At 41.6% G+C, this 17,795-nt stretch overlaps 1 protein-coding gene across 2 annotated transcripts; it reads left to right on the forward strand.

Moving 5' to 3' along the window:
• The first annotated feature begins 2,522 nt into the window (after positions 1–2,522).
• LOC125750846 (muscarinic acetylcholine receptor M1-like) lies at positions 2,523–17,021 on the forward strand. Of its 2 annotated transcripts, none has more exons than XM_049029154.1 (3): positions 2,523–2,665; positions 11,851–11,947; positions 14,159–17,021. In XM_049029154.1, exon 3 carries the CDS (start codon positions 14,239–14,241, stop codon positions 15,790–15,792), a length of 1,554 nt encoding a protein of 517 aa, XP_048885111.1. In that variant the 5' UTR covers positions 2,523–2,665; positions 11,851–11,947; positions 14,159–14,238; the 3' UTR covers positions 15,793–17,021. The 2 variants fall into 2 exon arrangements, with proteins under 2 accessions (XP_048885111.1, XP_048885112.1); XM_049029155.1 differs by lacking the exon at positions 2,523–2,665 and adding an exon at positions 2,735–2,850.
• The last annotated feature ends 774 nt before the right edge of the window (positions 17,022–17,795 follow it).

Below are 17,795 nucleotides of genomic sequence, written 5' to 3' on the forward strand. Positions count from 1 at the left end.
TCTATAGCAAAAACAACATCAACCAATATTATATACATTCAAGAACATGCAATAACAGAAGAGGAGGCTAGATTAGCTCTGGGATCAAAAGAATTCAATGGGGATGGACAGCATTTTAACAGACATATTACAAGCATCTGAAGAGTAATCAGTGAAAGGCTTAAGTAAATAATACCAACAATGCCTATCAGAGTATACAAATTGTCAAAGAATTTCCCTCATGCCAGCCTGTGAGATTATAATAAAGATCATTCAATGCAGATTAAAGTCCTAAATATGAAGAATTGGCAGATATAGTTTGGATTCAGAAAAGATCATGTCAAACTACAGAATCTTCTCTAGAAAATGGGTGTATCTCACAGCTCTTGCCTCCTTGGAACAAGATCATGAACCAAAAAAGCATTTGCTGCAGAACAAATCATCATAAGTACTTGAAGGGCATATTTCTAAGAACCAGCATCGAAATCGTTCAGAATATTCTGAAACTGAAGAATGGATGAGGACAGAAAGAATAACAATGGCTTTGAACCTTGGTGTCAGCAAATATCAAGGGAAACAAATGGACATTGTTCAAATCAATCCTGAATTTCCACTTGAAGTACAAATGTCCAGACGAGAGCCGTCATATTTTGAGTGTATTGTGCTTCAGATAAAACTATAATGCTTGGAACAGTTGAAAGTAAAAGAGGAAGACAACCACCCAGTTGTCACACCAATGAACACGTATTTGAGAAGCCAGAATACCTGAGCAGTAGACAGAACGTTTCCTTTCATGGGATAAAAAGACAAGTTGCTAATCAAAGTAACCAGAGCAAATGTGAATGGTGTCTTTTGTGATTTGGTTTTGGAAGAAGGGACACCACGCATAACTCCCCTTGGTCAAGTTTCAAGATCCAAGATTTTTATTTGTCACAAGCATGAATGTAGTGGTACAACAGCAGTGAAATTGCTGCTACTCCAGACTGTGCAATCGGCACCAAGTCTTTGCCTCGAAGAGTTAACTAGAAGACAGCAGGATCTGGATTGGTTAATGAATAACTGGCTGCTCTCCAGTCAACAGCACTTCCTACTGACGCCGCTGTGACCCTGGAGCTTCCCGGCAAGAAGCCACACTTGTGACACAATCTGCAGTGCTGCCACGAGGTAATACTGTAGCACTGGCAACTGTGAAAGCATAGAAGGCTAAGCCAAATATTACAGCGCGATTGCAATCGCTCATTCACCATTCGCTGAGCCGAATACCTGTGTTTGAATCTAACAGCTCGTCCTCTTTAGGTCATTGTTAATTACTTAATTTTGCATCATTGTGTATATTTGCAGCATTGCTTTTTTTTTTTATCAAGAACATGTTAACTTCTGTTGCATACAAATTCTACATTCCCATCACAGTAACTTCGTATCTGTAACAGTATTTATACTGTTATTAGAACTAATACTCATACTCTTATAAAGGTTCAAACCCAGCCTCAGCCTGTGGGTCCTTGAGCAAGGCCCTTAACCCCCAGCTCCCTGGGCGCTGCTGCGGGTGGCAGCCCTTCGCAGATAACTTCCTCTATGAAAAAAGAGCAAGTTGTGGGAGGTGTAAAAACAATTTCCCTACGGGTATCAATAAAAAGTGTCTATTATTATTGTCTATTATTAACGTATTTTTAATATGTTCAATTTTAAAACGCTTTGCTTCTTCAGTCATAATTTCCTAGACTTTCTCCAAGTATGAATAAATTAAAAGTCTCCTCTGACTGGTGTATGGGGGGTGGGGGGGGAGGAGGGGGTATAGCATCAAAAGTAGCCTTGAGTGTGAGGTTGCTATAGCGATTTCACCATCACGAGGCCACTGCATTCTCCTTAATTCTCATTTTGGAATTCCGTTGGCCGGTTATCACCGCTTATGTTCTTTACTGTCTTTTTACAATATTTTCACACACACACCGTGTTCCATCTATAAAAAAAAATAAGGAATTGACCTATAATAACACATATGTATGATTTAGTACGAATCAGTGATAGAAGACGTCTTCTTCTGGTGTTTAACTAGGTCGGCATCTGAGATAGAATTACTCAGAGCATTATGCAAGAAAACCTCTAATGAAGATAAAAAAATAACTTCATACTACTTTTGAGGTGAATGTGCCAGGACTTCTCTCAACACAGACAGCATAAATCATTTTTACAAGAAGCGTTTAAAATAAGTATATTGCTAATTAGCACACACATTAGCTCAGAGATTAAATATGAGATATGATGTGTGTCTATGTTTATGTGTAGAAAATCGTAAACGTTTACAATGAAAAATATAAAATATATGCTTCCTTAATAGTTATGGCTCAAGGTGATATAACATTCTACTACATATTTTGATTAATTATCCTAAAAAGTGATTAACAAGTAGTTAAAAACGTTGGAGGTCCCTAGTCACCTACATGGTGTTTGTACTGCAGGCTAAATGACACACTATTTGCACTTGTTGGTAGGGTAGGTATCGTTGGCTTTACTTCAGTCCTCTACCCAGACGCCCAGCCTTCTTCACAGTCACCGTCCTGACACGGTCACTGCGTTGTATAATGACCGCGACGGCGACGCGAATAGCGGAATGCAGAGCCTTTAATTCGCTTTGAGGAGGCACGTTTGGAATGAATCTATGCCGATCTGAGCTTCGACACTTTCGGTAAGCGTAATGTTTGTAATCAGAGGAAATATTAACAGCTTGTTCGCTTTCATTCCCTTCGGACCAGGTCTACAAACGGACGGTGTATAGGGTAATTCAAATGTTTAGCGTGCGGAGTCACTTTCAGATTGATTTCAGAGCAGGTTGAGACAATCATTTATGTCATAAATAAAGGTAGCGAAGGGGTAAGCGAGGCACCTTTCTCTTGCTTGTTTCAGAGTTGGTTTACTGTGAGAACTATCAGTTTTTTTAATGTTGTACAACTTATTATATAATTTGTCGTTGCTTTTTTGCTTTTATACTGCATGCGTCCTGGCAAAACACTTGCGTGTTTAAACGGGAATATCTTCCATTGCTGTAATTTGTATTGCATTTTTAATGGTTTTCTGTATTTATCAGTAATTGCCTTAGAAACTCGTGTTCATTTTGTAGTCTCATTTATCGGAATAATTTGTTTCCAGGTAAATAACTTTTGTAACTGTGGTTTGTAGGTACAAGAAATTAACTGAAAATCATTAAATGTTGATGAAAAGCTTGTTTTGTCATCGTAAGGGGATGTCCTGGTGACAGAGTGATGACCACAGCAAATTTCGCTTAAACAAACACCTGTTTTATGCGAGTACTTGATGAGCGTAAGAAACAAGCGGATTACCTGCTCACTTACCTATGCGTTCAGTCTATATAAATATTTTCGCCCTGTAGCAGTAAAGGCTGAGCTGGTAAAACACAGGAGTGCCCGTCGAGTTAGACAGGATTGCCCGATATCGAAATCACCCTTACAAATGTCTTTTGAAAAATTCAAAGTTTCTAAATTAAGAATTAAGTTCTATGACTGTTAGTTTTATTTATAATTTTAAAAAAAATATTTACTAGTAGCACGCTACCGTAGACTACTTGCAGTTCATCATAAAACTTAAATCAGTGTAGTAATACTGTTTTGTATTTTACTATAATATATGTTATGTAATTTATAGAAGTTTGTCTTCTTTACATTACTACCGTAGCGGCTCCACGAGTTATGTAACAGAACTGTAAGGCATTCTGTAAAACATAAGATTTAGAAAAAAGTAAATGTTAAAATACATGTACACAACTGGAAGAGGTAGTACCTGGGCTATGGGTAGCAGCTGCCTATTGGACCACAACTTGCGAAGAAAATTAATAAAATTATTTCCCTGTGATTTCTGCGTAATATAGCCTAATATCGGAAATGTTGTAGTGATAATAGTAATATTAGATTAAATAATCATACTAAATATAGTTTAAATGCATTGCCTAGTGTCGTAAAATTGCATTTCGCTCGCAAGTCATTACGACCAATAATGAAATTTCTTAGGTTCCCTTGCCTGGTTGCTGGTGCTAAAATTAAAGTCTGTCTGTCCGTGAGGTGGGGTTTGTTCTTTTGCGTTGACATTAGAGCAAATTGCTAATGTTGGGAGGGAACAAGCAATGGCTACCCCAAAAGATGGCAGAAAATCGGAACTGTAAGATGTATTCTAGTGCTGATCCCAGACCTGTGACACTCAGGCATGGACTAGAGGTGTCAGTGAGACGGGATCGGTGTCATTAACGAAACTACACATTGGAAGCCTCACTCAAGCAAGAAATTTACATGTGTTGAATCAGAACATAAGCCTCAAACATTTGATGATTTTTAACAAGTTTTTAAAAGCCCGCTAAACATCAGTACATAGCAGGCCTTCCACTGAATGCAAACCATCATCTTTAAAGGAAAGAGAAATAAGCTAATATATAATTTCACATTAATAACTGACTATTAGGAATCTTAATGAGTGATGTTAGGCATGATAAATGTTTATTGACATATGCAGTAAAAGTAACATTCATTCGATTGTTTATAAGGAATTTAATCAGTCAGAGAATTATTTGTCATTAATGCCTCCAAGATGTGTCACTTGAGAACATTTCCTATAGACAATAATGGCTAGAAAGTAAACAGATGAAGTCAAGGCTGGGTGCACAAATACATCGAAGTCAAACACTGAAGACCGTCGTATGGTTTCTCTGTATGACGCTGTAACAGGTATATCAATTAAACTGCACTGCTACCCACCTCCACTTAGTCCCAGAAGGTGGGTGATTTTTATTTGTGTATTTGTTTTTTTTTGTTTTGGATTGAACTATTCAATATTGCATAATGTCAAATTTTATTTTTTTTTTTTTTTTAAATCTAGTTCAGTTGGATGTAAGTCATTGTTTCAAGAACAGTTGTGGGTGGTGTTCAACTGTATCAGTCCAAGTGATTGCAGTAACTGCTGTGGTGTTATGTGAACAGAGAAACGTCTCTGCACGACATTTCAAAAGCTGTACAGGCCGTTTACTGTGGAAATGAAACGGAAATATGCACCTTTACTGCGCACCACCACTGGAGAAGGTTATCCAGCCACTGTCCGACCATTTATGCAGTACAGCGTCACTGGAGCACAGGGCATGAGAAACTGAAGGCACACTATAGTATAGGACACTGCACAATTACACACTATGGGCACACGTGTCTTTGGGAGGAAACCTGTATATCCAGAGGAAACCCACATGAATCAGGGAGGGATTATGAAAACATCACACACACGGAGGCAAGAATGAAACCAGCAGTAGAGTCTAATGAGGTTTAGCTATGTGTTGTGATGTTAATTGCCTCATTCGGTAGCAATGACATGTTGGTGATTCAGATCAGGTTGTACCCCTCTGATTAGGAGACTTGGGTATGAGTCTTGCCTCTCACTGTCCTTTGCAGGGTTGCTGTATTCTCCATCCGTCCATCCATCCATCCATCCATCCATCCATCCTTCTTCTATATCTCCTTGTCCTATCCCAGGAGCTATGAGTGCAATGCAGGGAATAACCCAAGACAGGGTGCCAACACATCGCAGGGCACACTCACACACCATTCACTTACACATTCACAGCTACAGACAGTTTGGCAACTCCAGTTCAGCCCAGCATGTTTTTGGACTGTCGGGGGTGTTTGGAAATGGAGGAAACTCCATAACGACACGGGGAGAACATGCATCTTCACACACATGGAGTCAGACTCAAACCCTGGCCCCAGAGGTGTGCTAACCACTGCACCATCATGCCCCCCCCCCTCCACTGCAGTTTTATTTTTATAATTATAACACAGCACTACCTTAAATATGAGAAAGTCAAAACTTTGTGATTTTGGAGCCATTCCAGGGCATGAATATCAGTCTATCAACAGAAAATTTTATTAGTTAAGATCTTACCTTCTATATTTTTTTAGCTATATTTTTAGTTAATTATTATAGTGTCATTGTTGGATACATTTTATCAAGTCCTGCTGTTCAAAGAATGTCAAAGCTATTATTCAGGGTTCTGCATGTGCTGTTTGTACCATTAGAGATTGTTTGCACAGGAGTATTTTGGAATCATTGGTTTGAACCAAATTCTTCAAATTCCACTATCTTTTAGTAACTGTGGGAAAGATATGAGAATTTTGTGCAGCAAACAGCCTTGCCGGACAAGGAACGTTCAGTGATGGTGAATGTGGTGCATCTGTAATGAAGACGCCCCAGGGGGTGATTCTGGTCACGAATACGGGAAGGAGGTCTGTCTTCGTCTGCCTGCCCCGGTCAGCCTCAAAACTCTGATGGGTGCAGTGTCATGTGACGTCTCTCTTGATTAATACCTGCGACCAACTTGGTTGTTGGCAAAATTCGCTTCACCAAAAAAAGTCTAAAACCTGTGGAGATAACAAATTAGACCCTTTCACCTTAAAGTGAGGAGCTAAATTACACTTTTCCTTTTGAATATTTTCTCTAAAGAGCAGCACGATGCACTGATCTGGACGTGGCTATAGCTGGTGGGTAAGCATGAGATACTCAAGCAAAAAGTACCATTTTCAAGTAAATGCAGTGATCAACAGCAGATCTAGCCAGGACTGGACCTTACGGATTTTTGCTAATAGCCAACTAGGCTAGTTCAGTAAAAAAAATGTAGTCCAACATGCTTTTTTTCCCACTAGTTCAGTGTTTTATACTCACCCTTCATCTAAATTACTCACCTCAGGCGAGTGGGCGAGCTTCATTCCCAGTCCTAGCTAAAGCTTTAGTGTTATCTGGATTTTGTTTTTGTAATGAAGATTCCTGTTAAAAGGATCTGCTAAAATTACATTCTGATTCTGCGGTTCCGCGGTCTCTCATCCAGTTAGTAATATATTCTAGACAAAGACCTCATCACCTATAAGTTACGGATTTAGCTCCTAAGAAAACTACTGCTTTTAAAACACAGTTGCCTAAGCAACAAAACATAACGTAGAACTTCCTGTTCCTGCAAATCTGTTTGAAATGTCAGGATGTTGCTGAAGTGTTAACATTTTGTCACAACACCTGTTATCTAGTCTTCACCCAATCTGTTTCCCTCTGTAGGTCTAAGCCTATTGCATTATTCTGATTTTTTATTCTGGCTAATTTTGAAATTCCAGCATCTGAGCTCATTATAGTGCATTGTGAAGTGGTATATGTGTAGGTTTGTTCATAAAAATGCGCTTTCTCTGTATGGGATGCCAGTCTTACACACATACTTACACACGGCAAGCAATTCAGACACAGCAGTAAGCAGGAGAAAACTAGAATAAACTAGAGTACCCTGAGGAACCCCGAGAGAACAGTGTCCAGAGCCCCTGGACCCCCTCCAATCCTGCATACAAGCAGTTACAGAAGATGTTTGTATATTTTAAGAAGGGACGAGTACCCCACCTCCCCCCCATATCTGTGGTTTCAGGTTTGGTTTACCACAATGTGAAAAAAAAGTAAAATGAATAACATTTTGAGTGATATAAAAGCGTAATTTTCATTTCTCCGTCATACCTTGATATTTTTCGTTGCTCGATCGTGTCTTGAGAATTAGGCTAAAACATCATAATCCCATCCATTCAAGAAAGAGAACATGCAATATTGTGCGGTACTGATTTGGCTGTCTGCAGTAGGTCTCGGAGCGTATTATCTGCGGATATGGGGGGGGGGGGGGGGGGGGGCTATGGTATAGCCTAGATTGCCATAGGGATCCGTGGCACAAGAAAAGTTATAAAAGCCATAATTCTACTTTCACAAATTCATCATTGGAACAGTCAATTAGATGTCATCTAATATTCTATTAAATTTCTTGAGTAAAGATTTTTTTTTCATAACTATGTGTCCATTGACTTAAGTAGGAAAGTATCTGCATTTATTTCCCTTAATATAATTCCCAAGATTCTGCATGTATAGATTTAATTGAGACTTAAAACTAGCTGCACAGGGATCTGTCTCATCCCCATAGGAGACATGAGAAGGTGTGGACCTAGTGTATATGGATATAGGCTTGACCAAGGTGGTTGTTGGTTCATATTCCTTTGAAGGCACATCTCTATAATCTTATATCTGAATTGTTAATGAAACAGTATAATGATTAGCTTCTGTTTGTTAGCAGTTGTTGACATTCAGATTGATGAGGGAGAATGAAAATGTTGGCGCTCTTTGGTGGGAAGTTGTATCCCGCCAATGGCCTTAATCCCCGGGCTGAAGAAGAGGATACATATCCGTAGCCAGAGAAGCAGTGTTGTTTACGGAGCTTAGAGAGTCTGAACTGCTTAAACAGAAACCACCCTTGGAGATACTCACAGCAGGTCCACATGCTAACTCACTTTCTCATCCATCCTGTAGTTTTTGTTGTTCTGTTGCTTAGTGTCAGTATTTACCAGTTTATATGGTGTTTTACCAGAGCAGCTCAGATGAACTTACTGGTGAGAACTTCATCTGGACTCTTCCAAGTCCTGAACTGCCAGCCCTTGACTTGTTAACGCATGTGCTTATCCACCATGCTTCCGGTTGTTCTGCAGACAATGAATCATTTGTTCATAAGTAAATATTCAGTGTGTGATACTACATTGACCCTTATGGTGTGAACTGACCCTTGGTCTCTCGTGCTGAGGCCAACATGTGAGTGTGATATACTGCTTAAGGATTATTATGTGCATGCACTTGTCTTTTATTATGCCAATAAAATATAGCTGTGTCTAATGAGCAGTGCAGGACATCTGCTCGATGCATTATTTCATAGCTATATTGTATTTTCCTCCATTATCATATGCAATATTACAGAATCGCTTGCTATATCACGTGTGTGATTCATAAGTGTTTGGATTTTTGTCGGTTTCATAGTCCTTCCTAATCACTAGTGAGGTCAGTTACATTAAGACACTGGGGGTGCATTTTTCACTGAATATATCTGTATGGCCATCTGAGTCTATGATCAAGCAAAGATCAGTCAGATAGGTGACATTGTCATCGGTGTTTTGAAACGTAATGACCCTGCATATTTAGTATTCTGAAAAATATGATAATGTTATGGACAGAAGAGTTATGTCGCTTTTCTGATTTGAATCCTCCTACAGTACATGAGCAAGACTGGTTGCTGTGGCAATGGCCATCATTGATGTCACAGGCTGACTCTAATGTGGACCTGCTGTAACTAGACTTTTTTTCAGCACCGTCCAGGAATTAATCTAGCACTCTAACCAATCTCCTTCTGCACATGAGAGTTATGTCAAAGAGACTGCAGGTTGAAACCCTGTGGAAGCTCAACACCTTGAAGGAATACCTTAAAAAAAATAAATGTTAACATTCTCGGTGATGCTGGATGATATATAAGCTTTGCAAATAATAATAATGCTATGTTGTTTATTTAAGATGAGTGGTGAGGAGTGGGCAAGCCTCCCCCACTTCGAAACAATGCTGGACCACTGCAAACTTTGTTTAATGTAACAGACATCTGCTTCAGAAACCGGGGAGTGATGTTGCAGTGGGCTGATTAGATCATCATAGTCTGTTTGGAGGGAATAGGTGGTTAATGACGTTAACCTTTTGTGCGCTTGCAAGGTTTGCTCCATTCTCAGAAAAGATAAATCTTTATAAAATACTGGAAAGTGTAGTTGCATGTCTAATTTCATGTGTTTGTGTAAGAATCCCCTGGCAATGCCAGTATCGCTGCTAAAAAATATGTATGTAGTCGTGTCGGCACGTCAGTTTAGAGAAACCAGTGTAAGACAGGACTCAAACGATGGTGAATTGTTATTACAAATACAGCACTTTGATATGTGAGTTTTCAGAGCAACATGAGGCACCTAGCAGAGTTGATAAAACAGTTGAACTTACTGAGATGAATTGGTCACAAGAATGATGAAATTATTTAATGTGTCGAGGGGAACTGTCTCAAGAATGATAACAACCTGTGGCAAACTGCATTGGCAAAGAAGGACAGTGGTTTCTCACCAACAAGGATAGGCGGACATAGGATTGTTGTCAAACATCACTTGGCTTTAAAACCAAGCACAGAAGTGAATCAGAACCTCTGTTTCCCACTCTCATCAAAAGCTGTGCTTTATGAGTGTCACAAAGCTGAGCTGCCGCTCAGAAATCGCTTCTAACCAAGGCCAACACACAAAGATGCATAGACTCGTGTAGGAGCAGAAAGACCAGACCCCTTAGTAACAGGAAAGGTAGTATGCTGATGTGTCATCCTTCACCTTTCTTCCTACATCTGAATGGGTTTGCATTTGAAGTTTCAGAGATACTGAATTGACTGCAGTGGTCCATAATGTCTGTCGCCAAGTAATAAACATTGCGGGTAGCCATCTTGTGGGAGTCGTTAGGTCTGAGGATTGCTCTGCTTGGTCATGTACTTGCAAAGGAATCAGGCCATTATACAAAACTATGTGTTTCTTACAATGTTTCCCTCATGCGGTTCTCAAATAAATATTAAAAATTAAGTTTCATGGACACTAAGAAGTTAAATACCTTCCATGACCAACCCAATCAACACATCTAAGCATCATTGAACTTTTTCTGGCAGTTCTGAATCACAATGTTAAGTAGATTTCCGCGGCCTGCATCACTCTCCCAGCTTTGCAATGATCCAGTGTCCTAATATGCACAATTGTATTCCACAATGCACTTGTATGTCAGCATTCTAAGATGGATTGTACCGGTCTTGAAGGGAAGCTCTCTTTTGTCCTTGATATTGATACATTGTTAGGTGTTTCTGTTATTTTGTCCGCTCTCCCTGTAATACACAGACCCAATAACTTATGGTTCATTTACTTAGCTATGCATTTTAATATCACCATAAGTTAAGGAGCCAAACAATATGCATTCAGAAACTCTAATGTTAACGCTGTTGCCTTTGTTACTGCACGGTTTATTTTTTAGGAATTGTACTACCCCCGTTCCACAAAGTCACTATGGAACTTTGCAGTAAGCCTTGGGGCTATAGTGGGTTGCAGTAGCCCTGGCTGCTATGGCAACGTCTTGCTGCTCCTCTTCTTTTGGCATGATGTCATGGCATCTGGCCACCTTGTAGATGATATGAAGCACTGCCCATACATATTTATTAGACCAACGAAGGAATTATCCTGTGGCAGTAAAGCCAAAGAGAAATTGAAATTGAACAACTCTCTCCCCTTAAAGCCCAGCCACTCATTCAAAGCCAACATCACAATTCTGACACCTCAGTAAATTCAACAAAAATGATTCCTCTTGTCCAGGACTTTGTACATACCCAGCTGCCTGCCATTTACTATCTCATGTATCGTTATAGCGTGACATGTGACCCTAACCCTTGCTGGCCTTTACAGAGCATGCTCATTAGGTAATTACACTAAGCTATGTGTTTGCATCCCATTATCCTGGTTATGGTTTTGCACAAACAGGTAGGGAGAAATTAGTCGTTGAGTGAATGTGCAAATGAAATATTGTTTTTGTTTTATATAAGTCAATTATGTCTTCCAACACATTAACGTTTCTACCCAAAACATCTCAATTACAGGTCAGACTTTTACAGTAATTACTGATTAAGCTTATTCTTAGCTGGCAAATTATCATGATGCAAGCTCATGATGTGGTTTATTCATTGTGAAAATCACCAACTTAATATTGCTAAACTTTTTCTTGAATCTGAATAAAAAATAATACGCAGCATTAGCTTCTTGTGGATGGTGCTTGTTAAATACACACCTGCCGCCGGACTTAACTTGTATGCCACTGGCGCTCACATGAAGCTAAATTACCCACAGTAGCTGGACTCATTTTTTTGTCACTGTGACTGTGAATTCATGGAATGAGTCCATGCACAATTTTATTCTGTCCGCTAACAGGCTTACTTTTCATTAGTATGTTTGCAGGGGTGACGTTTGCGGAGAGTGGCCCACTGGTTGATCACTAGGGATGGCAGCTCCCAAGATGGAGTGTGGAAGGTGACCAGCTTCAGGTAAAGGTGCTCTGGGCAGGGGGGGGGGTCCAGAATATTTTCAGGTGTGGACAGAAGGGGGGAGACAAAATGGGTGTGTGTGGCGGGGGCGGAGGTGGAAAGCCGTCAATGAATTCTTTCTACAAAACACAAAGGATAAAAACACCCAGGAAAATACAAAAATACAATATTAATTTCTTGCAATCTTTAACTAAAAACAAATCAGAAGACTGGATGCTTCAGTTTTTAAAATATTTTTCCAATATGCACTGCACTCTCATTAATATGCACAGAGCACAATCGCCAGGACCCAGCTGGGCTCTGCGGTTTCCATGTTGATTAATAAGCAGCATGAGGAACTCTCCATCTCTAAGTCACTTGGGGTCATGTGGGGCTTTTTCCACGGAAGTCACTATAGAGAGTCACTATCACTGCGCAAAGCACACTTCACGTTTAGTCTTAAAGTGATACAAGCAGAATCCCCCAGACACAATGAATAATAAGCAATCACTGACGTCATCATTGATTCAGGTCATAAGTGTAGTGATCGCTCTGCGGGCAGGAAGGCACCGGAGTCAGGTGAAACAGGGTTTAATCCAGGCAGACAGGGAAGCATAGGGCAGCGACAACCAAACATTAATGACAGACTGGGGAAACGGACTTGAACGCAGACTGAAATACACAAGACAAGCCGAAAATAACAGGAAACAGGCGATCACAATCGGGGAAGCACACGTGGATGACCAGGGGGCGTGGCACACGCGAGGACTGAGTGCGCAGGCCATGACAATAAGACGATGAATGGAATCTTTTTAGATGCTTTTTATGTCTTTGATAGACAGATGAAGTGACTGTAGACAATACAGGGCCAAAGGCAACAGGTTTCCATAACCCTGTAGGAAGAGACTTTTGTCAGAAGCTTTTCTGTCTCATTCGAGGGCTCACACCTGAACATGGCTACCTACCTGTCACCATTAACTGCTTAACTGAGCCACTGAGCCAAGACACAGGAAAACACTGCATGTGCTATTTAAAAAGAAATTGTTATGCCACTTCGACTGCAATTGTGACAGCAGCTTTAAAGTAAGGATTGGTGTATATTCATGCAGTTCTGGAAACACTGATAAAATGTTATGTATTTCCATCCATCCATTTTCCAAACGGGTCAATTATCCTACTGGGTCGCGGGGGATCCGGTGCCTATCCCGGAAGCAATGGGCACGAGGCAGGGAACAACCCAGGATGGGGGGCCAGCCCATTGCAGGGCACACTCACACACCATGCACTCACACATGCACTCCTACAGGCAATTTAGCAAGTCCAATTAGCCTCAGCATGTCTTTGGACTGTGGGGGGAAACAGGAGTGTTATGTATTTCTAGCATATAAATTAATATATTAATTTTGAGGATTTGTCCTTATTCATCGTAAGAGATTTGAAAAGATATGCAAATTGACTCATGGATATTAAGCTGGCTTGTGCATCAAGGTATTTTAATTGAGTCTAAACATTGCACACGTGCATTTGAGGAACTGCTGTTCCATATACCATGATTGACATCACTCAGACCCAATGAGAATATGGTGGTACCTGGCAGGGTACCCCCCCCCCTCCCCCCCGTTGCCTCAATCCTGTTGCATACTGGCAGTGGTCAGTTTTGATTATTGCCACCCTTTGAATGAAGAGAATGCTTTGAGGGACAAGCGTGTTCCCAGTATGAGACGTGTTCCTGCTGGTTGACTGTCATAAATATACAGGCAGAAAGTACTTGAAGAATCTGAAGGCACGAGAGAGAGAGAGAGAGAGAGAGAGAGCGAGAGAGAGAGATAGATATATAGAAATTTTTTCATTTACAGGCTGTGTAAAGGTAGACTGGATAAATGGCCGTTATCAGAGGTAAAGTGTGCTTGCTGCTTGTATTTTTAGGGTTAGGGTATTTATCTGTCCTTATTGTGATGCCTTGGCTTATTCTCTAACTTTTTTTTGAGTGTGTCTGCTCAGCATTTCTGTTAGCAAAATACTTAGAACTCCAAATGTTTGCATCAGCGCTTCCTTGTAAAGTTTATATCAGCGCGCTTCTAGCTAAGTGTGGTGCACTTAAACTGTGAAAAGGTTTTATTGTATGTATGTGTCGCCATCAGTTAATGGCTCTGTAAACATCAGTTGCAGTAATTATGCAAAAAATCCACTGCTAACCTAAAAAAGTTCTTTTTTTCTTCCCCTTCGCCATAGTTTACTTCCAGTGTCTGAAGAATGGGACCAGTCTTAAAGCCATTGAGCTTGACCCTTCAGCTTGGCTCTTCTCCACGTAGATGCTCCACCCTCCTGTTCCATCCATTGCTGTAGTCTCTCACTTCTCTTCCATCAGCATTATGAACATCACCTCCAACCCTCCCAACACCACCCAGGTCCCCAGCACTCCAGTTGATCCCCTGGGTGGTCACACCGTCTGGGAGGTTGTTGCGATCATCCTCATCACCGGACCCCTTTCTCTAGTAACCATCATTGGAAACCTGCTGGTGATAATCGCTTTCCGGCTAAACAGTCACCTGCGCACTGTCAATAACTACTTCCTGCTGAGCCTGGCAGTGGCTGACCTCATCCTGGGCACCATCTCCATGAACCTCTACACCACCTACGTCATTATGGGCCGCTGGGCCCTGGGCAACCTGGCATGCGATATCTGGCTGGCGATCGATTACGTAGCTAGCAACGCCTCCGTGATGAATCTTCTAGTAATCAGCTTTGACCGTTTCTTCTCCGTCACCCGGCCCCTCACCTACAGGGTCAAGCGCACACCCAGACGAGCAGCCATAATGATCAGCTTGGCCTGGGCCATCTCCTTTTTCCTCTGGGCGCCTGCAATCCTGTTTTGGCAGTACATAGTGGGTGAACGGACAGTAGAGGAAAACGAGTGCTCCATCCAGTTCCTTTCTGAGCCAATCATTACCTTCGGGACAGCCATCGCCGCCTTCTATCTCCCCGTCACCATCATGATCATCTTGTACTGGCGCATCTACCAGGAGACTGAGAACCGTGCGCGAGAGCTGGCAGGATTACTGGGTTCACCGGGCATGGGCCGCGTTTCCCAGAGGTCGAGACCACAGCAGGCTCTCTCGAGTAGCACCAAGAGCAGCAGCTCCAGCTCTGAAGAGACCCAGGCTGAGGAGTGCAGGGACAGCTGCTTCAGTACCCAGCAGAGCGTACCAAAGCTGCTAATGGGGGAGGAAGAGGATGGGGCATCGCCATCACACTCTGGGAGGAGATACTTACAATCAAAGACCAACGGGAGCTGGAACATAGATGATGAAAATGGCTCCGAATCCTCTTTGTCGGAAGAGGAGAACGAAAAGGATGAGCAGGGCGGTATGGTGGTACGTGTCCCGTTAATCCCAGTGAACGACGGCCTGGGAGGCAGTAAAGACTGCTGTGACTCCGGGGTGCAAGATTCTGACACTCACCAGTCCGACAGCCAGTCGTCCTTAGGCCCAGCTAAGCCCTCCTCCCTGAAGTGGCCCAAAACTAAAAAGAGACGAAACACCTCCGTCATCAGGGAGAAGAAGGCTGCCAGGACGCTCAGCGCCATCCTGCTGGCATTCATCCTGACCTGGACTCCCTATAACATCATGGTTCTGGTGTCCACCTTCTGTGAGCACTGCGTGCCCGAGAGGCTGTGGCAGCTGGGCTACTGGCTCTGCTACGTCAACAGCACGGTCAACCCCATGTGCTACGCCCTGTGCAACAAATCCTTCCGGGTCACTTTCAAGATGCTGCTACTGTGCCGTTGGGACAGGCGGAAGTGGACCAAGCATCACATGAGAGCACCTTCACCTCTCAGGCCTCACAAGTCCAGCAGTGCTGTATGATATTCTCCCTTCCCTTCACATCGGAGGTCCATGCAACTATGATGCCAGGCAACCAAACTGTAAACAAGTGATTTTCTTTCGTCTATAGTTGTTCGATCCCTGCTGCAACCCGTGACTACTATACCTGTCACTCATGGAAAAGCTGGTCCTTGCTGCTACTGAATATACAAGTAGCATGGAGAAGTGTTTGGGACACAGAAAAAAGCTACCAGGAGCATGCACAGGACATTTCGATCTCGGTATGAATGCGTGCAAGCACCCCTGTGCAGCACGTTTATGCTACAGAAAGAAAAACAAACAAAAACTGAAGCTTGGTTGCCGTTGGACCTGCAAGTTTTAAACCTGACAGTGTTTTTTTTTTTTTTAATGCTCAGGTTGTTTCGTTTACTTGTGATAGTGAGACTCGTGAGGTTAAATTTGTCACGCTAATAAGATACACGTTTATTTTATGGCTTTCTATATTTTGAATGTGTGTTTCCAGTGTATTGCCAGTTGATCCTATTGTCAACAGAAATGATTAAGACGTACCGACGAAGGTAAATATCTCACTGGCAGATTATACTTTCTTCAGGCCTGGTGAAAATATGGATTAAGCATCCAGCATGACTAATCAATGTCATACTCAATACCAGTTCCAGGAAAGACTCTTTCACATCACAGTCTAAACCAACTAAACTGTGCCCCCCCTACATTTACAAATGTGTCTCTTAAATAGTCTCATTTGTCCAAATAAATCTTTTCCCCGAAGCTCTGTTGAAACGGTCTGCTAGGAAAGGAAGGTGCCAGGATGTCCCAAACCCTCCGGGCCCTCGTTTCAGAAATGTCCGGGTCTGGTTAGTTTTCGGATTTGGTTTGGAATTTAGCACAACAGGAACATGAGATAGAGCAATAATCTACCTAAATATTACCAAGATATTCAGCATCAGGATCTAAGGTTGATATTGTCCAGAGGGGTTGTATTCAGTTTGTAGTTAAAAAGGCTTTTATTAAGCCGATTTCATTCTACATCATGTTGATGGTTTTAGGTTTGCTCACTAAACACTAAATTGCATGATTTGACTGTTTTAGAAGAAAAAAGGTCAAATTAAACTTAGAATATGTTGCGTACGAATTAGTCATCATGCTGGTCTCATCCTGGCCAGTACGCCCACAAGTTCATTGGTACTAAGAAGTACAAGTAACAATTTATGCATGTTTTCAGAAAAATAAAATTGACATTTTTTGTTTTACGTGGCCCTAGCTATGAAAATCGACAGTGCCCAAAGTCGGTACTTTAACCTCACTGCGACGGGAACAAATCACACAGAAAACAACTGAACATTTGGTCAAAGACAGTGTGTCGCATCGCTATTTTTATCGTGATTTAACGTGTGGCGTTAGTCTTCATCACAGCCTTGCTCTTGTACTTGTCCGGAATCGTTAAATAACACTTCGTAGTTTTCAGACAGATGACCTTCCAAGAACAGGAGGGGGACGATCAGCTTTGTCAACTACCCTAACGACCAAGCTTTTTTAGATGCGCAGACATACATTTTGATGGAATGTTATGCTTCAACATAATCACTATCCACTACGAGCTGTAAAAATACAAAAGTACACTCCCCCATCCTCCATTATGGTCTACCGCTGTACATAAGAACAAAACAATCTGGCTACATTTTGTGCCGATTCTTTAGACGCAAGAACATTGTGCGACTGTCACAGCTTTGTGTGTGGGCACCATACTACTCCCACCAGTGACGGCTGATTGGTTCCCTGGATTGCACCCCCCCAAGCCCCCCTCCCCCGCACAGCACAGTTCTGTTTACACCATCACAAACATTCCCATCATTTCTAGCTAAACATCAGTTTTTAATTCTAATGAATTTAGTATTAATCTCCCCTATCAGCTTTAGTCAGACTAGCATTGAGGGTGTTCAGAACACAAGTATCACAAATTAGGGTGTATTTGAATCACAAAGCAAATTCAAATATTTAATACTGGATGCAGTGGCTTATCTTTC

This window comes from Brienomyrus brachyistius, chromosome 10 (genome assembly GCF_023856365.1).
Source record: "Brienomyrus brachyistius isolate T26 chromosome 10, BBRACH_0.4, whole genome shotgun sequence".
Classification (NCBI taxonomy): Eukaryota; Metazoa; Chordata; class Actinopteri; order Osteoglossiformes; family Mormyridae; genus Brienomyrus; species Brienomyrus brachyistius.